This window comes from Cydia pomonella, chromosome 5, assembly GCF_033807575.1.
Source record: "Cydia pomonella isolate Wapato2018A chromosome 5, ilCydPomo1, whole genome shotgun sequence".
Taxonomy (NCBI): domain Eukaryota; kingdom Metazoa; phylum Arthropoda; class Insecta; order Lepidoptera; family Tortricidae; genus Cydia; species Cydia pomonella.
In genome coordinates, this window is record NC_084707.1 from 18,076,245 (window position 1) to 18,090,474 (window position 14,230).

Below are 14,230 nucleotides of genomic sequence, written 5' to 3' on the forward strand. Positions count from 1 at the left end.
ATAATCTTGCAAATACTTACCTGTTGAAACATCGTCGTAGATCCCATTGCTTCCACTACATTGCTCTCTTTCTCTTTCTTTTTTTTATCGCCAGCCTTTGACCGAGGTGTAGTCATGTTTTTACTGTTCGCTAAGGCTTGAAGCTTTGTTAAAACCACATCAAACTCATCTTCTGTTTCACCGCCTAATTCTAGATATTAATATTATTCGTGTCTTTACATGTTTCAAAATTTCTATTTTTTATACTTAATACCTGGGTGAATGACAAACTCGGAAATGCGCAATTCTCAAAAATGAAAAAGAGAAAATGACTAAAGAATTCATAATTCGACTATAGTAGTTGATTTGTTATTTCGTATACCAAACTATAATTGCGCACAATTTATAGGTGAACCCCGCATGAAAAACTGTTCATTGGCTTTTGAGTTTATCGCGAACATGCAGACGCGTCGGGAGATTTTGTGTTATAAGGTGTAGTGATATTCATATATGTGTGATAGTCATATCCAATTATAGATGCGAAAAAACCATTTTCTGCTCGTCGACTGTAATGGTTGAATTAAGATTCCGTATAGCAACTATAATTGCGTACTTTTCATGTACGGGCTCGCAACTCAACTATAATATTAATTTCCATACGGTGTGTGGCTGTAGTCAACTATGAAGAATTTGACGAATCACGTGCCGCCACGCTCCCGTAGAAAAGACATAAACGGGCAACTATTTCATGACTTTCATGAGCATATTCATTCAACGCGAGTTTATGTCTTTTGTACTACATTTTTGTCTACTGAGATACTTATCAATTTTCATTAATTATATAGATTTTATAGTTAAAAAGTATTATTCTAGAGATGACTCGTAGAAAAAGTATTATATACAATAGTGATATAATCGAGCTTTTCAATCTCGTACTTTACTTAGGCAACTCAGCAAGCTTCGTTGCCTAAACCGGGTACTCGACTGAAAAACTCTATTATATCACGAATGTATAAAATACTATTTAGTGTGTTACCTTTTTTTTATTATATCGTTCGCCACTTCCTAAATAGACCAATACTCGTAGATCGTTTATTTACAAAGTGCCGAACGTCTATGAAAATGCTGACAGTACAATACAAATAGGTCTATACGCATCTCTCAAATCGTTAAATTTTTATCATAGCATTAATACGAAAGTGGAGGACCCACGCGAAATCACCATATCATACAAACATACACGGAAAAAATAGTTATGTAAAATTTACAGAGAAATCTGTAAATTTAACACATATCTCTGTATATTTTACAAATTATCTGTAAATTTAACATAACTATTTTTTCCGTGTAGTCCTCATTTTCCTCTCAGGATATTAACATTGAAAATATTTTGACACAATTTGTTGTATATCAACCACAGCTATTCCTCTACTTCGATTTTTTTCAAAATTTTAATTATTATTATAAGAGTTAGGAGCATTTCAATATTTGTATAAAATCTTCCTAATTTTTACGATAATCCAAAAATCTAAAAAGTCATACGTAGGGGCAAATTATGTAAAAAAAACAGAGGAAAATGGGGACTACGCGTGTATGGAGAAACGGCCACTTTTCTCTTAACACCGAGAATCTAAAAACGATTGTAAAAAGCATTAGCAATACACCATTGCACACCTTCAGGATGTTCGTTTTCTACTTCATCATCTCTCGCGATACTTCTTTTGTATATTTCATATGCTTCTTCCATCGCACTCTTTATTATTACTTTGGCTTCAGTATCGAGACAGCATAATGCTTCTACCATACACATATCAATGTTAACTGTCGGTATGCCTAATCTCATACCAATCGTGTATGCCATTTCTTGTGATTGTAATTCTAAAATTTCAAATGCATTAAAAAGGACAGTAAAGGTATGAGTATCTGGTAATACTTAATTCTTAGGCCATGGGTTCGAGGCCTTGATACTGATAAGATTTCCAAAAATTATGCAAGAAAAATCATTTGGATAATAGTTTTTTGTTATATTAGCAAAACATCGTGCGTGATGAAACCTGCATACATACGACTGAAAATATACCGTATTTTTATTGAATTCCGTTAACTTCGGGGTATCGGTAAGTACGTTTGAGGAAACTAAATGGCATAGTTAATTTTAAAAAGAAACTCTTACTAAACACGAAACAATATGTAAATAGGCATTAAGGAAGTGTACACGCTCCTAAGGACCTTATCAGATAAAAAATAATTATTGATTATCTCCGAAATGGAGTTAATTAGAATACCGGTGTCTTTATGGAAGTTACTTAATTTAAGCTCAGCGATGCACCCTTGAAATTAACGGAAAAAAAAACACGGTGTATATTTAAAGGCGTATGTAAAATATCTAGACCGCAACTATATTTTTTATTAAGAGAGCGTGTGTAGGTTATTTTGAACACCTCACCCGCTTAGCTATTTCTGCTGCTGACTTTATAAACAGTTTGTTCAGTACATTTATTACCCTAAATGCTATACCTTCACCCGGAGAACCATGAACAAAAACAATGAGTCCTTTGGATTGTACTTCGTGTTCGTTACTAGAACTATGATGATCAAATGCATCCAAGCATTCTTTAAGTGGATCTCTGCCGTCATCTTTTAATGCTTTTATTTCATCTTAAACAAACATAGGGTATAAAATATTTAATAGTGTTGTTTCAAGTGGTATGTACATGTGGCAGTGATGCCATAATCATTTTTATTATAAGTACCTGCTATTATTTCGGCTTCAGATCTAAATTTTCTTTGAACAATTTCTGTGGCCGTTTTGGACGATGCTATTTGTTTTCCAGTTTTAGGCGTTTTAGGGCCCTTTCTGTGTAAAACGTACAAAAATTAATACTAAGTATGGAAAGTAATTAAAATGACGAAAACTAATATTAATTACATATTACATACTTAGTCGTAGTTGATGGTGATTTTCCTCTAGCAGCTGCTTCCGCCTCCATTTGCCTAAATACATTAAAGGCCCATCGATATTTAAAATAGCTATTTCATATTTAATAGCACAGTACAAGAGTTATTGTTAATAATATGATTGAAAACTCATACTTTTTAACGCGTTCTTTAAAATGCTTATAGAAGTTAACTATTTCATGGTGCATGCCAGCGCCAGGCGTTATTGCAGGAACAAGCATTTCTTCCGGTTTGTTGTAGTATTTATATAATAATTGATAGATTTCTTCCTCTTCAGTCCAGATTCTGGAGGATAAAAAAACATTGTTCAAAAATCGACCAAATATTACACACATTTGATATTTTTCCCCGAAAATTGTCAAATACAGGTAATAAATGTAATAATGAACACGGATTATTGCTAATACTATTTAACAAATAACAGTTTACTCGTAACAATAAAGAAAACTCATTTAATATCTATGTTGTATGTCCCGATTATAATATTATAAATAATACTCACTGATCGCTATGTGCGAATATAAGTTCTATAGGAAAGGGGCAGGGGTTAGTTAAGCCGAAGTAATTGTCAGTTGTTTCTGCCCACGGCAGTGTTGGAGGAAAAGCAACGTTTCCTCCGATGACATGGACTTGAGGTATAATGCCAACCCCTCTTACTGGTATTGCCATTTTCCTGGGATTCATGTGGAACCGAAATAATAACATGCCTTCATAAACCATCTGTTGAGATAATTTACAAAAGTTAACACCGGGTTCTTAGCATATAGTACCTGTATAAAATACATAATGCCAAGTTTCATGTTTTTTTGTTGGACGGGACAATTTTATAATTAGTAAGCTTCAGTTCAGCTCTAAGCTGAACTAAAACTGCATGTGTAAATACTATATAAACGAAAGCTAGTACCAACGCAAATGATTAAAAACTTACTTCCGTGACTGGTTTAAAAGCAATGCTGAGCCATCCACCCTCACCGGGCTCAAATTTTCCAGAATTATCCAGCACCGTCATAGGATTATGTCCTTGAACTTTAAGTTTCAATGTGACGTACCATATACATGTTGGTTTGCCCCTATAAGATAATATAATAAGAGTAAATAGTTGTTTTTAATTACTAAATGAAGTTTATACCAGTGCTCGTCACAACGTACTTACACATTTTTTAAAGATATTGTATTTATTATTTTGTCTCCACATCTCACTGAGCCGAAGTCTATGGCCTCGACGTTTGATGCCAGGTAAGGCACAGCACAAAGTGCTTTCACTTTAACAGGAATTGTGATTCCATAAGGTACCTATAAAAAAAGAAGTTTAGTTTGAATATAGAAAAAACGATCATTGTCCAAGTATTTACACAATATATCAGAGTTCTTAGAAAAAAAACGGATGACTTATGATATTGAATTTATGAAAATGAAGTACACTTAAACATTTGAGTAAACCACATAATAGTAAACGAACTAATAATTTAGTTAAGAGTCACACGAAGCTAGCCTTAGCCTATTGGTGGCGAGGTCACGTGACTTAAGTGTATGTACCTAAGTTAGTTTACCTCTATTTTGAAAGTGTTTTCAACATCTTGTTCCAATTCATAGAAATCTTCTAGGTTGGGTGAGAAAGTGACTTCCATTTTACCACTCTCGCCCGGGTTCAACTTGCCGCACAACTTCAATCCCAGCCAACTTGGCAAGTTTATGGGCTTGGCTAAATGCAGCTTCGTGACAATTGGGCCGTAATTGATTACTTCTACGACGCATTGAACCTAGTGTATATATATATCATATTAATAGTACCTATAGTCAACATCATTAGTAATATAAGATAGAACAAAGTGCCAAAAGTATCTGCCACTCCCTAATATTTTTACAAATAGACATTTACAAGGAGACTTTACAAAGTAACTTCCACACTCTAAGTAATTATTTAACGCTACATAGAGGCGTTTGATCATGAATAGAAAAAAAATCGTTTAACATCAAAAATATTTTGTCAAAATTACCGGTATTGTCGCTGACTGTAAAATCTATAGGCATAATTTATTCTCGTCGGATTCTCTCGGTATAAGGGCACTCACATTAATAATAGTACCCAGGTTAAAAATATTACTAACCGTGCTACCCGTAATAACAACTCCGAAATCGACGACATACGGTGTTGTTAGAAATCCAGGAATAGGACCTATCTTTGTTTTTGTGGAATATGCCACTAAAATTTCTGGGCGCAATTTAATATGCTCTATCACCAGCATTCTCTCAATTGCTAAATCAATATCCATATTCGAAGGATAACCATCCTGAAAATAAGATAATAATAGAAGCACATAATATGATTATTTAAAAAAGAAAACCTTGTTGCGCTTTTTATAACATTAATTGGTTTACCCAATCCGAGCAAATGTGCCAATCGCGTTGTAAATCAGCATCGTTAAAACAGCCGTCCGTCATAGGTGTATTTACGTGATCTTTATTGGCGAGACTAAATATTTCGCTTACAGCCCCTAAGTATTCCTCAGTCAAAGTTGGGATGGCTAAATAACCTGTTTCAGGTTGTAGCTGAAACATAATTTGCTTAATACAAACCGATTCACCGAAGCCGATGTGCACGAAATAAACTAACAACAAAAATTATTGCCGTTAACGACGCAATTAATAATTTTAAATGTTCAAACAATATTCACTATTATAATAAACTATTTTCGGTATACAAGAGAATCATAATGACAAATAATTACATTTGACAAACTGCTACAACACTTACATTCACAATTTCTGGCCTCGGTAAGGAAAGATACACCTGAGGAATTACTCCCCAACCAAAAACTTCAATGGGGATGTGTGGTAGATGCCCTACCTCCAACAAAAAAACACTGTGAAAGTAACCTAGCACACCAGGTCGTACCACAACCTGTATCTCTATCTTCTCCTCTGGTTGTAAGGTACTTTCTGAAGGCAACAGATCCAGTATCGTACCGTTGAGCTCAGTCTCGAACTTTGGTTCATTCAAATACGTCTTATATTCAAAAACCAATCTTGCAGTATTAGTTAAAATCAATAACTCAGTTTCATTGTCATGGAAAGATCGGATTTTGAAATTCAACTTATGAGTATTGATATTGTATTTTATCTCTGAACTTTGGCCTGTGACGCTAATAAACTCCGATGGTCCTCCTAATACTTCGCATTCCAGTACAGCTTTAACATTTACATTCCAACTTGGATTAAATATGATGTGAATATTTTGGCAATCATTGGGTTTCATCAGTCCTTTAAATGGCGTGACTCTTAGTAATTGGTTTGTGTCTATTTTATTGCCATGTTCTAATTTACGGAATTTCCAAATCCAAGGAAATTTCATATCGTATTGAAAAGGTATCATTGGAGCGATTTTTCGAATTATTTTGGTTCTTGGTATATTCACATCTCCGGATTCAGGAATAAAAGCACTTTCATCACTGAACGGAACGTTTGATGTTAAAGCAGATGCCTTTTGGTCGGATTTTTCCAATGTATCATTTGGACTATTTGGAGAGTGAAATGGAGCGCGATATCCCGCACCCATTATCTCTTTTAGTTTATCTATAAAAAAAATGGATTACTGGGCCGTGTAAAATACTACAGGTACAGAAACAACTAGTAATACGAACCTCCTGGTTTTGTAAACCCCGTATCTGTCTCATAATATGATGAAGTATTGATATCGCCATCTTTACATGGTAACTGCAATTCAGGTATTTCAGGCTACTCTTGAAAAAGACAAACATTATTAAAGTCTTCCCCATCACGGAAAAATGGTGTTCCGGAACTTTGGGAGGCATGCGCGGAGCCGAAGCCAACACGTAGAGTCCCTTTTGACACTTTAATAAATTGTAAGGGGTATACCAAGCGGATGCTGCCCTTGCCTGTGTCATGGGACGCACACAGAGGCAGCAAGCCGCGCCGCAAGTATGTAAAGACTATTGAGAGTTGCTTAAAAATAAAAAGAACTAGGTTATTGGGCGAAAGCGATGGACTAAATACTGGGCTATGGGATAGAAAACCGGACGCCTGCCTAATAAAATGGTATGCAATTTTATTTTCGACAGACGGTGACTTACCCTCACAAGGTGGACCACATAAAGCGATATCTAAGATGGCTCAAGGGCAACACCAGTGTGAGGGCTGAGGGTAGAGAGGTGTGGACTTTAAACATATAGCCAACTCGCCACTTATGTTTCCACATCTATCCTCGAGAAAGCAGCATTAACTGCTATAAATAAATCATAACCCTAACAAAATCCTCGTATTATAGGTACGTGTAGGTATCTAGGTACTTCGAATTGGTAATAGATTGTAGGTATTTCATTGTGGTTGAGTTTCTGTGGAGAGATTGATTTTTATATCTTACCATGACATTACTACTAATGACACACTTTTTCCATTGGAATCTGAAACAAACTAGCAGCGGTGTAAGGTTTTGAAGTTGTATTGTTTTGCTTTCGATGCTGCTATTTACAATGCATTGAAAGTCTATCCGTGGCGAGATAACTAATATATTGGGAAAATTTATTCTTCCAATTATTTTAACAGCATCCTAAAAAACAATTTATCAGTTAGGTATTTGATGGCATCAGAAATACAGGTATATTGACAAGAGTAGAAATTGGATAGCGGATTTTCGCTTATTTTCAATAAGTACCGCGCGATGTAAATGATAAAGAACGTACGTGTGCAATCTATGCATTAATAGCCTTCGACACGTGTAGAATTTAAACAAGTTTATAACAAATATTTACCTTATTTTTATGCCCTTTGAACTGAATTCTCATGGAATCACTATAGATTCTAGATTTCAAATTCATGTGTTTTGTAGTATCAAACAAAATCTGTAATTTCATAACTTCTTGATCTTCTAGTCGCTCTTCAACATTTTGGGTTAAATTAAATGCCATTTTAATTTTATTTATATCTTGAAAAAAGTTCAGCGCCCCCTTTCTTAATGGTTCAACTGGTTTTAATGTCAAATAGTCTATGAATATTTTTGATTGCTTGGCTCCAAGTTTGAGGATATTGGCTACATCTAAATCACTCTCTCGATAACAGATGCAGGCACACATGTTTGCATCCTCCTGCGCAACCTTATACGTACTCTTCTTTTTGATAATTACAAAGGGAGGTTTAACATTTATATCTATATCCAAAGGTAATTTAGATACATTTTTAATTGTTACTATTTCTGCAATGAATACATGTTATTAATGTTATTTTTATTTAATGATTAAAATTAACTACCTACAGGTTTAACTTAGGGAACAAATCAATATATATTTTAATTTTAAGTAGGTACTAGACATGTATAAATTATTTATGTACTGACGTTATAGACTAAAGTAAAAGTGACCCAGCCCTCCTCGAGTGGCGGAGCCGAGAGGGCGGATTTGATCCGGCGTCTTCAGCTTACGCGACTAACCCCTGCCCTCTACCGTCGGGACCTCTAGGCCAGCTAGGTAGCCTAGAGGTCCACATTGGCGAGGTCTACACTAGTAAAATAATTTGATTTGTCCCCTAATTAAAATATGAGAAAATTACTTCAATAATTATATTAACAATGAAAAATTACCAGTTAATTTATAGTACTCGCTGTATGGTCCAAAATCATATTGTAACTCTAAGAGTGATGTCGACACTTCTATTTTAGGATCCACAAATTCGGCAATAATTTCACACTCCAATAAAAGTTCTTTTTTATTTATGCCTTCCACGCTGCCTACTAAGTACCACATTTCCTTAACAGTCGTTACTTTATGAGAAACGCCTGTTATTGTTAATTCCATTTTTTCTCCAGCTGCCATTTTGAAAACTCTAGGTTCCAGGTTAAAGAAACCACTGAAAAAAGCAAATGCTAACATAAAATCAAACAACTAGAATTCCTTTACAAATTACAATTTTTGTTTTTTATGTACACGTACGCAGTTAGCGGTTGCGTCTTGGGTGCTTTGTAATGTTCGCTCCATTCTAAAGCATGCATTCGCGTTCCTTTATTTTCCATGTCTACCTTAAAGTTTAGAGGAAAATTCGTAAAATGTCGCCCAAGAATTACTCGATCACGTAGCTCACCAACTACAATGCTTGTTCCCGCTCCAGTGGCTGACAGGGGGATAAGCTGAAATAAGTGTTAATCAGTATTTATCTAATAGCACAATCGGAATAGAACGAACATCGAAATTTCTGGACCAGTCCTGAAATTTGGTATGTATGTAAAATAAAGGCCTCTTTTTCATGTCCACACCATCTGCCATTAGGGAACCTCGAGGAATCGCAGCCGTCTTGTAAAATGTGTACCATCCTAGAGAAATTTGCGTTTTTCTTAAAATCTATGGTATCTAGGAAAATATGATGAACCCTCGAGAAAGCAGCAAAAAACGTTCCGTTACTTTTCGTTTTTATTTATTTATTTAAATGCAATAATAGCTCAGAATGTAATTCACATAACAAAAAAAAAAATCCACGGTAAAAAAATGGCTTAGTGACCATAATTTAGAAATTAATTTGAATAAAACTAAAATTATACAATTTTAACCGGTACAAAAAAACCAATACAATTAAATTTGGAAAGTAATTCGTATAAGATAGAGGAAGTTACAGAATTTAACTTATTAGGCATAACAATAGACTGTGGAATAAATTGGAAAGGACATATCCAAAATATTAAATCAAAAATGTCTAAATTTATATATGCGCTTAATGTACTAAAAACTAATACTAATTTTAAATGTGCGTTATCTGCTTACTACGCATATGCGTACGCATGGCTCCGCTACGCCGTGGTGCTGTGGAGGACAGCAACGAGGCCGACCAGCTGTTTGTGATACAAAAGAAATGTGTTCGTATCTTAGCTAATGTGCGTATCCCAAACAGTTGCCGCCCATACTTTATTCAATATAGGTTATTAACCTTGCCTTGTATTTATATATTACAGGCTGCACTTTTTGTTCGGGAAAACACGAGAACTATTAACTAGTACTTAAACCCATAACCCGACTTTCTGGTGTGAAGTCGCAGTCGAGTAAAATGTTGATAATAATTCATATTCCTCTGGGTTTGCTATTATAGGGGACATTCCCTTGGAAGCTTATAAGCGCTAAACCTAGATTCAGCAAGTATTTTCTATAACAAGATGTATTTTTTCGCAAAGATATCTAGGACTTTTTTGTGTATAATTTAATAAGGTTTAATGTTGTCTTACACCATATTTTCATAGAGAACGTAAATTTTGAGTAAAACGCGAATTTCTCCAGGTGGTTCACATTTTTCAAGATGGCTGCGATTCTTCGTGGTCCTCAAATGTCAAATGGTGTGGACATGAAAAAAGGCCCTTTAATTTACATACATACCAAATTTCACGACTGTCCCAGAGATTTCGAGGTTTGTTCTATTCCGATTGTGCTATAACTGAAATTCCCTACTTTTACAAGCTTTTATTCTACGTATGTACGTAAGTATGTAACAAACTATGTAAAGTAGTTGTCCGATAGTCTGAAGAATTTGCAAACTATTTTTCATCCACATTTTTGGATTGAGCCAAAATTTGGCATACTTTTGAAAAATCGATGACAATGCAATGATAAGATGAAAAAGAGCTAATCTGATGGACACCAAAGATGAATAAATGTGAATATCATACAACATATTTTAATGTGACCGATCTCATAGAAGTTTTAGAAAACTTACAATGTCTTTAACTCTTTCCAGCTGAACCACAGCCTTGTTAACATACGTGTCAGCATCGACCAGATAAAGCGTGAGACATAAATCTGTTTCGCTCTCGGGCTCGATCTGCCCCTCGCTGGGCTGGATCTGCCATCTGCCGTCGCGGTTTAACTGCAATTCATAAAATGGCAAGCAGTGATGGCACGGTTTGAATAGCATTGGTGCATTGACATATATTTAAGGACGGGCCTTACGAGCAATAAGAACGGGGCCAGTACAGCGGTGTCACGCACACGAATTCGAGCCAATCGTGCAGTCTAACGCCACAAAACGATTGTTTGATGAGTTCGAATCACGCGTTGGTCGCAACTATTTGCGTTAGACTGCAAGATTGGCTCAAATGCGTGAGTGACATCGCTGAACTAGCACCATTCTTAGTGCCCGTAAGGCCCATGCTTAGATATATGTCAATGCCTTGGTGGGTATTCGTTGGGTGTTGTTCATCGCTAATTTATACGTGTAATTTTGCCATCAGACGTAAATACTTTGATTACGAGTAATTATTTTATAATAACAATATTTAATTAAATAACAGGGTAGGTTTTCAGAATCCCACAAGTAGCCTTAGCGCTTTCTTGTGATTATTCTGTCCTTTGAATAGACAACCCAACGGTGTTGATGGACGTTAGACTTTATGTCCTACAAATTTGAAATGAATTGAGTAAGTAAACAAGTAATTATAACTTTTAGAACTCAAAAACCCTCGTGAAAATCAAAACAGATCCATCATTTGAGTCTAAATTTATCTAACAACCCGCACAGCCCGCAGCACGGTCTCGACAGGCACACTTTCAATAAATAAAAAATCACACTCAAATCATTGATTAATCAGTATGAGGACACACACTTTATAATACCCCTCTATTTTCGTCAGAGGTTAAAAGAAGATTTTGTCATCTAGGCAACAATTACTTGCACCGGTACTTTATCTTAGTTAAAAGTGGACTCTTTATTATCTTCAATTTTACTTATAATTTTCCATTTTCTATTAAATTAACATGGCTGCATACCACCGAAGCTCTGTAGTGCACGACGACCGGCGAATCATTGGTCAGAGTTAAAGTCTTCCGCGTTCTGCTGAGTAACTTCACCTGACCCCAATGCAGAGCCATAGGAGTGCAGGTGACGATCGGCCGGACTCCGCACTCTAAAACGTGGCATATGTCCACGGGCTTTGACAATCCGAACAGATTTATCCTGAGAACATGATTTTGGATTTCCATAACACTACGCTAGAAAGTAGTAGTAACTACTTTCTAGCTACTTTTAAGAGCCCATCAACGTGCTCACTAGCGCCACTGCTAAATAATTGTGATTATTTAAATTTAACGACAGATATTTAAAAACCGGCCCAGAGCATGTCGGGCCATGCTCAGAGTAGGGTTCCGTAGTTACTCTTCCGTCACAATAAGCTAAACTGGAGCTTAAAGTATGGTAGATTGTTAACCAAGAGATGAACTGTGGGTGTACGTCTTTTTACTATGAAGGGGATTTTTTTTGCAATAACTCAAAAACAGCTAAACTGATCATATCCGCTATAGTTTTCATTTAATGTCTTTCTTAAGCTCTACTTCCAAGATTTTTTGGACCTATAGTTCAAAAGTTAGAGGGGGGGACACATTTTTTTTTCTTTCGGAGCAATTATCTCCGAATATATTCACTTTATCAAGAAATGTTTGTTGAAATCCCCTATTCGTTTTGAAAGACCTTTCCAACGATATTCCACACTGTAGGGTTGAAGCAAAAAAAATTTTGCACCCCCACTTTACGTGTAGGGGAGGTTCCCTAAATAAATTAATTTTTTAGATTTTATTGCACGACTTTGTCGGCTTTATTGATTTATATATCCATGCCAAATTTCAGCTTTCTAGCACTAACGACCACGGAGCAAAGCCTCGGACAGACAGACAGACGGACATGGCGAAACTATAAGGGTTCCTAGTTGACTACGGAACCGCTACGTACTGTATTTTGTATTTAAGTACCTTTTGAATACATCATAATAGTTTTTACGTTGCTGGATACGTCAATCTAGGCGTCCAAAATTAAAACGGCCGTATTGGTTTTGAGTTCATAGATCGACAAATCCAGCAACATAAAAACTAGTTTGATGAATTCAAAAGGTACTTAAATACAAATACATTACGTAGCAACCCCCTTTTTTAAATATCTATCGTAAAATTTAAACAATCACAATTATTTAGCAGTGGCGCTAGTGAGCACGTTGATGGGCTCTTAAGCACGTGCTGCAAATATTCTTGATGCTACGGCGTAGCACTTCGTATAACATGCGGACCTTTCTCTAAGAACCCCGAACGCCTTTTTAATTTTGGTCATTTTAGTAGGACACCTGTAGACTTTCCTCTACTAGTATTTATTCATAAACTGGCAGCTAGTGATATACATCCTCTACTCTATTTAGTACAATTACATCAAATTAATATTTCTGAACAAAATTTCCGACGTTTCTTTGACGAAATTTTCCAAATTAAATCGGGCACACATTTGTCATTTCCGACGATTCCGCTACGTGCTATTACTTCGCGCACACATCAATCCAGGAGTCGTATTCAGATATTATAACATTACAATGAGTTCTTTTCCTTTGCTGTGCCGTAAAAATATCTATATGATATTAATTTTACTCCGTCCTTCTCAAACTAATTCATTTCTGTTAATGGCAACGAGATGCACACAGATAAACGTTATGTTGGCTCAGTATACCTAACCATATAATTAATTTTTGATCCGTTAATTTGCTACGCAGCAATAAAAAATTTTTAAAAATAAAGGTAAGCCGGGGGAGTATTCTGCATTTAAAGAAATCTAATCAAATAAATCGAAACTCAAAGAAATCTAACCTGATCATATACTCTTGAACACCAAGAGCGCATGTTCTTATAGTAACTGGAAATGTAATAACACTATGAGGCTTTATAAATCCTTCTTTATTACCGACTATGACTTGTAACGTCGTCTCTTCCTGAAAATATACATATGTATTTATCAATGATTAATGTGTGAGTTATTTTTACTTCACCAGATCTTGATACTTACTTCCTGCTCTAAAAGAGTGTAGTATCCTTTTATCTCGTTCGCTTGAACTTGTATTTCATATTGATAAGGAAAATCCAAAAAACATGCGCGTAGATTGATATCTGGCGCGGGAGTGATCTCGGGAACTCTCGCGTCGAAAGTCACTGGTAAAATAATTGGAGGACTGTCCGATTTCTCTAGCTCCAATTCGAGAGATGTCTGATTTGCTCGTATCAAATTTGCAGTTAATGTTACCTACGGGGGCAAATTAAAGATAAAGATAACTAGTTTATTTTAAATTATAGCATATTATATATATTAAAGAGATAATTACCACCCGTTATAAACCTTATACCTCTGACACGAGAAGATACCGATGCAAGAAACTGGGCAGGACTTATTTAGGCCAGTCTATTATGTTACTAACTTAGGCCAGAGGCGCTACGCAGCCAACGTTTCCAATTGCCATACGTTAATACCAATCCATGCAACTCGTTGCGTACATTTTATGAGC

General features: G+C 35.7%; 1 protein-coding gene across 1 annotated transcript in view; it reads right to left on the minus strand.

The window, feature by feature from the left end:
- Window positions 1-14,230, minus strand: part of LOC133517935 (hydrocephalus-inducing protein-like) — a 58,527-nt gene that overhangs the window by 34,309 nt on the left and 9,988 nt on the right. Inside the window, exons 12-33 of the mRNA XM_061851417.1 lie at window positions 13,738-13,971; window positions 13,542-13,663; window positions 11,691-11,877; window positions 10,642-10,791; window positions 8,880-9,073; window positions 8,531-8,796; window positions 7,707-8,146; window positions 7,319-7,504; window positions 6,579-6,672; window positions 5,693-6,510; window positions 5,317-5,487; window positions 5,046-5,228; window positions 4,488-4,697; window positions 4,091-4,230; window positions 3,866-4,007; window positions 3,440-3,657; window positions 3,073-3,222; window positions 2,920-2,973; window positions 2,733-2,836; window positions 2,497-2,637; window positions 1,654-1,857; window positions 21-190 (exon numbers count right to left, since the gene is read on the minus strand). Coding sequence (XP_061707401.1) covers window positions 21-190; window positions 1,654-1,857; window positions 2,497-2,637; window positions 2,733-2,836; window positions 2,920-2,973; window positions 3,073-3,222; window positions 3,440-3,657; window positions 3,866-4,007; window positions 4,091-4,230; window positions 4,488-4,697; window positions 5,046-5,228; window positions 5,317-5,487; window positions 5,693-6,510; window positions 6,579-6,672; window positions 7,319-7,504; window positions 7,707-8,146; window positions 8,531-8,796; window positions 8,880-9,073; window positions 10,642-10,791; window positions 11,691-11,877; window positions 13,542-13,663; window positions 13,738-13,971 — 4,578 coding nt within the window. The remainder of the gene's footprint in view (window positions 1-20; window positions 191-1,653; window positions 1,858-2,496; window positions 2,638-2,732; window positions 2,837-2,919; window positions 2,974-3,072; window positions 3,223-3,439; window positions 3,658-3,865; window positions 4,008-4,090; window positions 4,231-4,487; window positions 4,698-5,045; window positions 5,229-5,316; window positions 5,488-5,692; window positions 6,511-6,578; window positions 6,673-7,318; window positions 7,505-7,706; window positions 8,147-8,530; window positions 8,797-8,879; window positions 9,074-10,641; window positions 10,792-11,690; window positions 11,878-13,541; window positions 13,664-13,737; window positions 13,972-14,230) is intronic.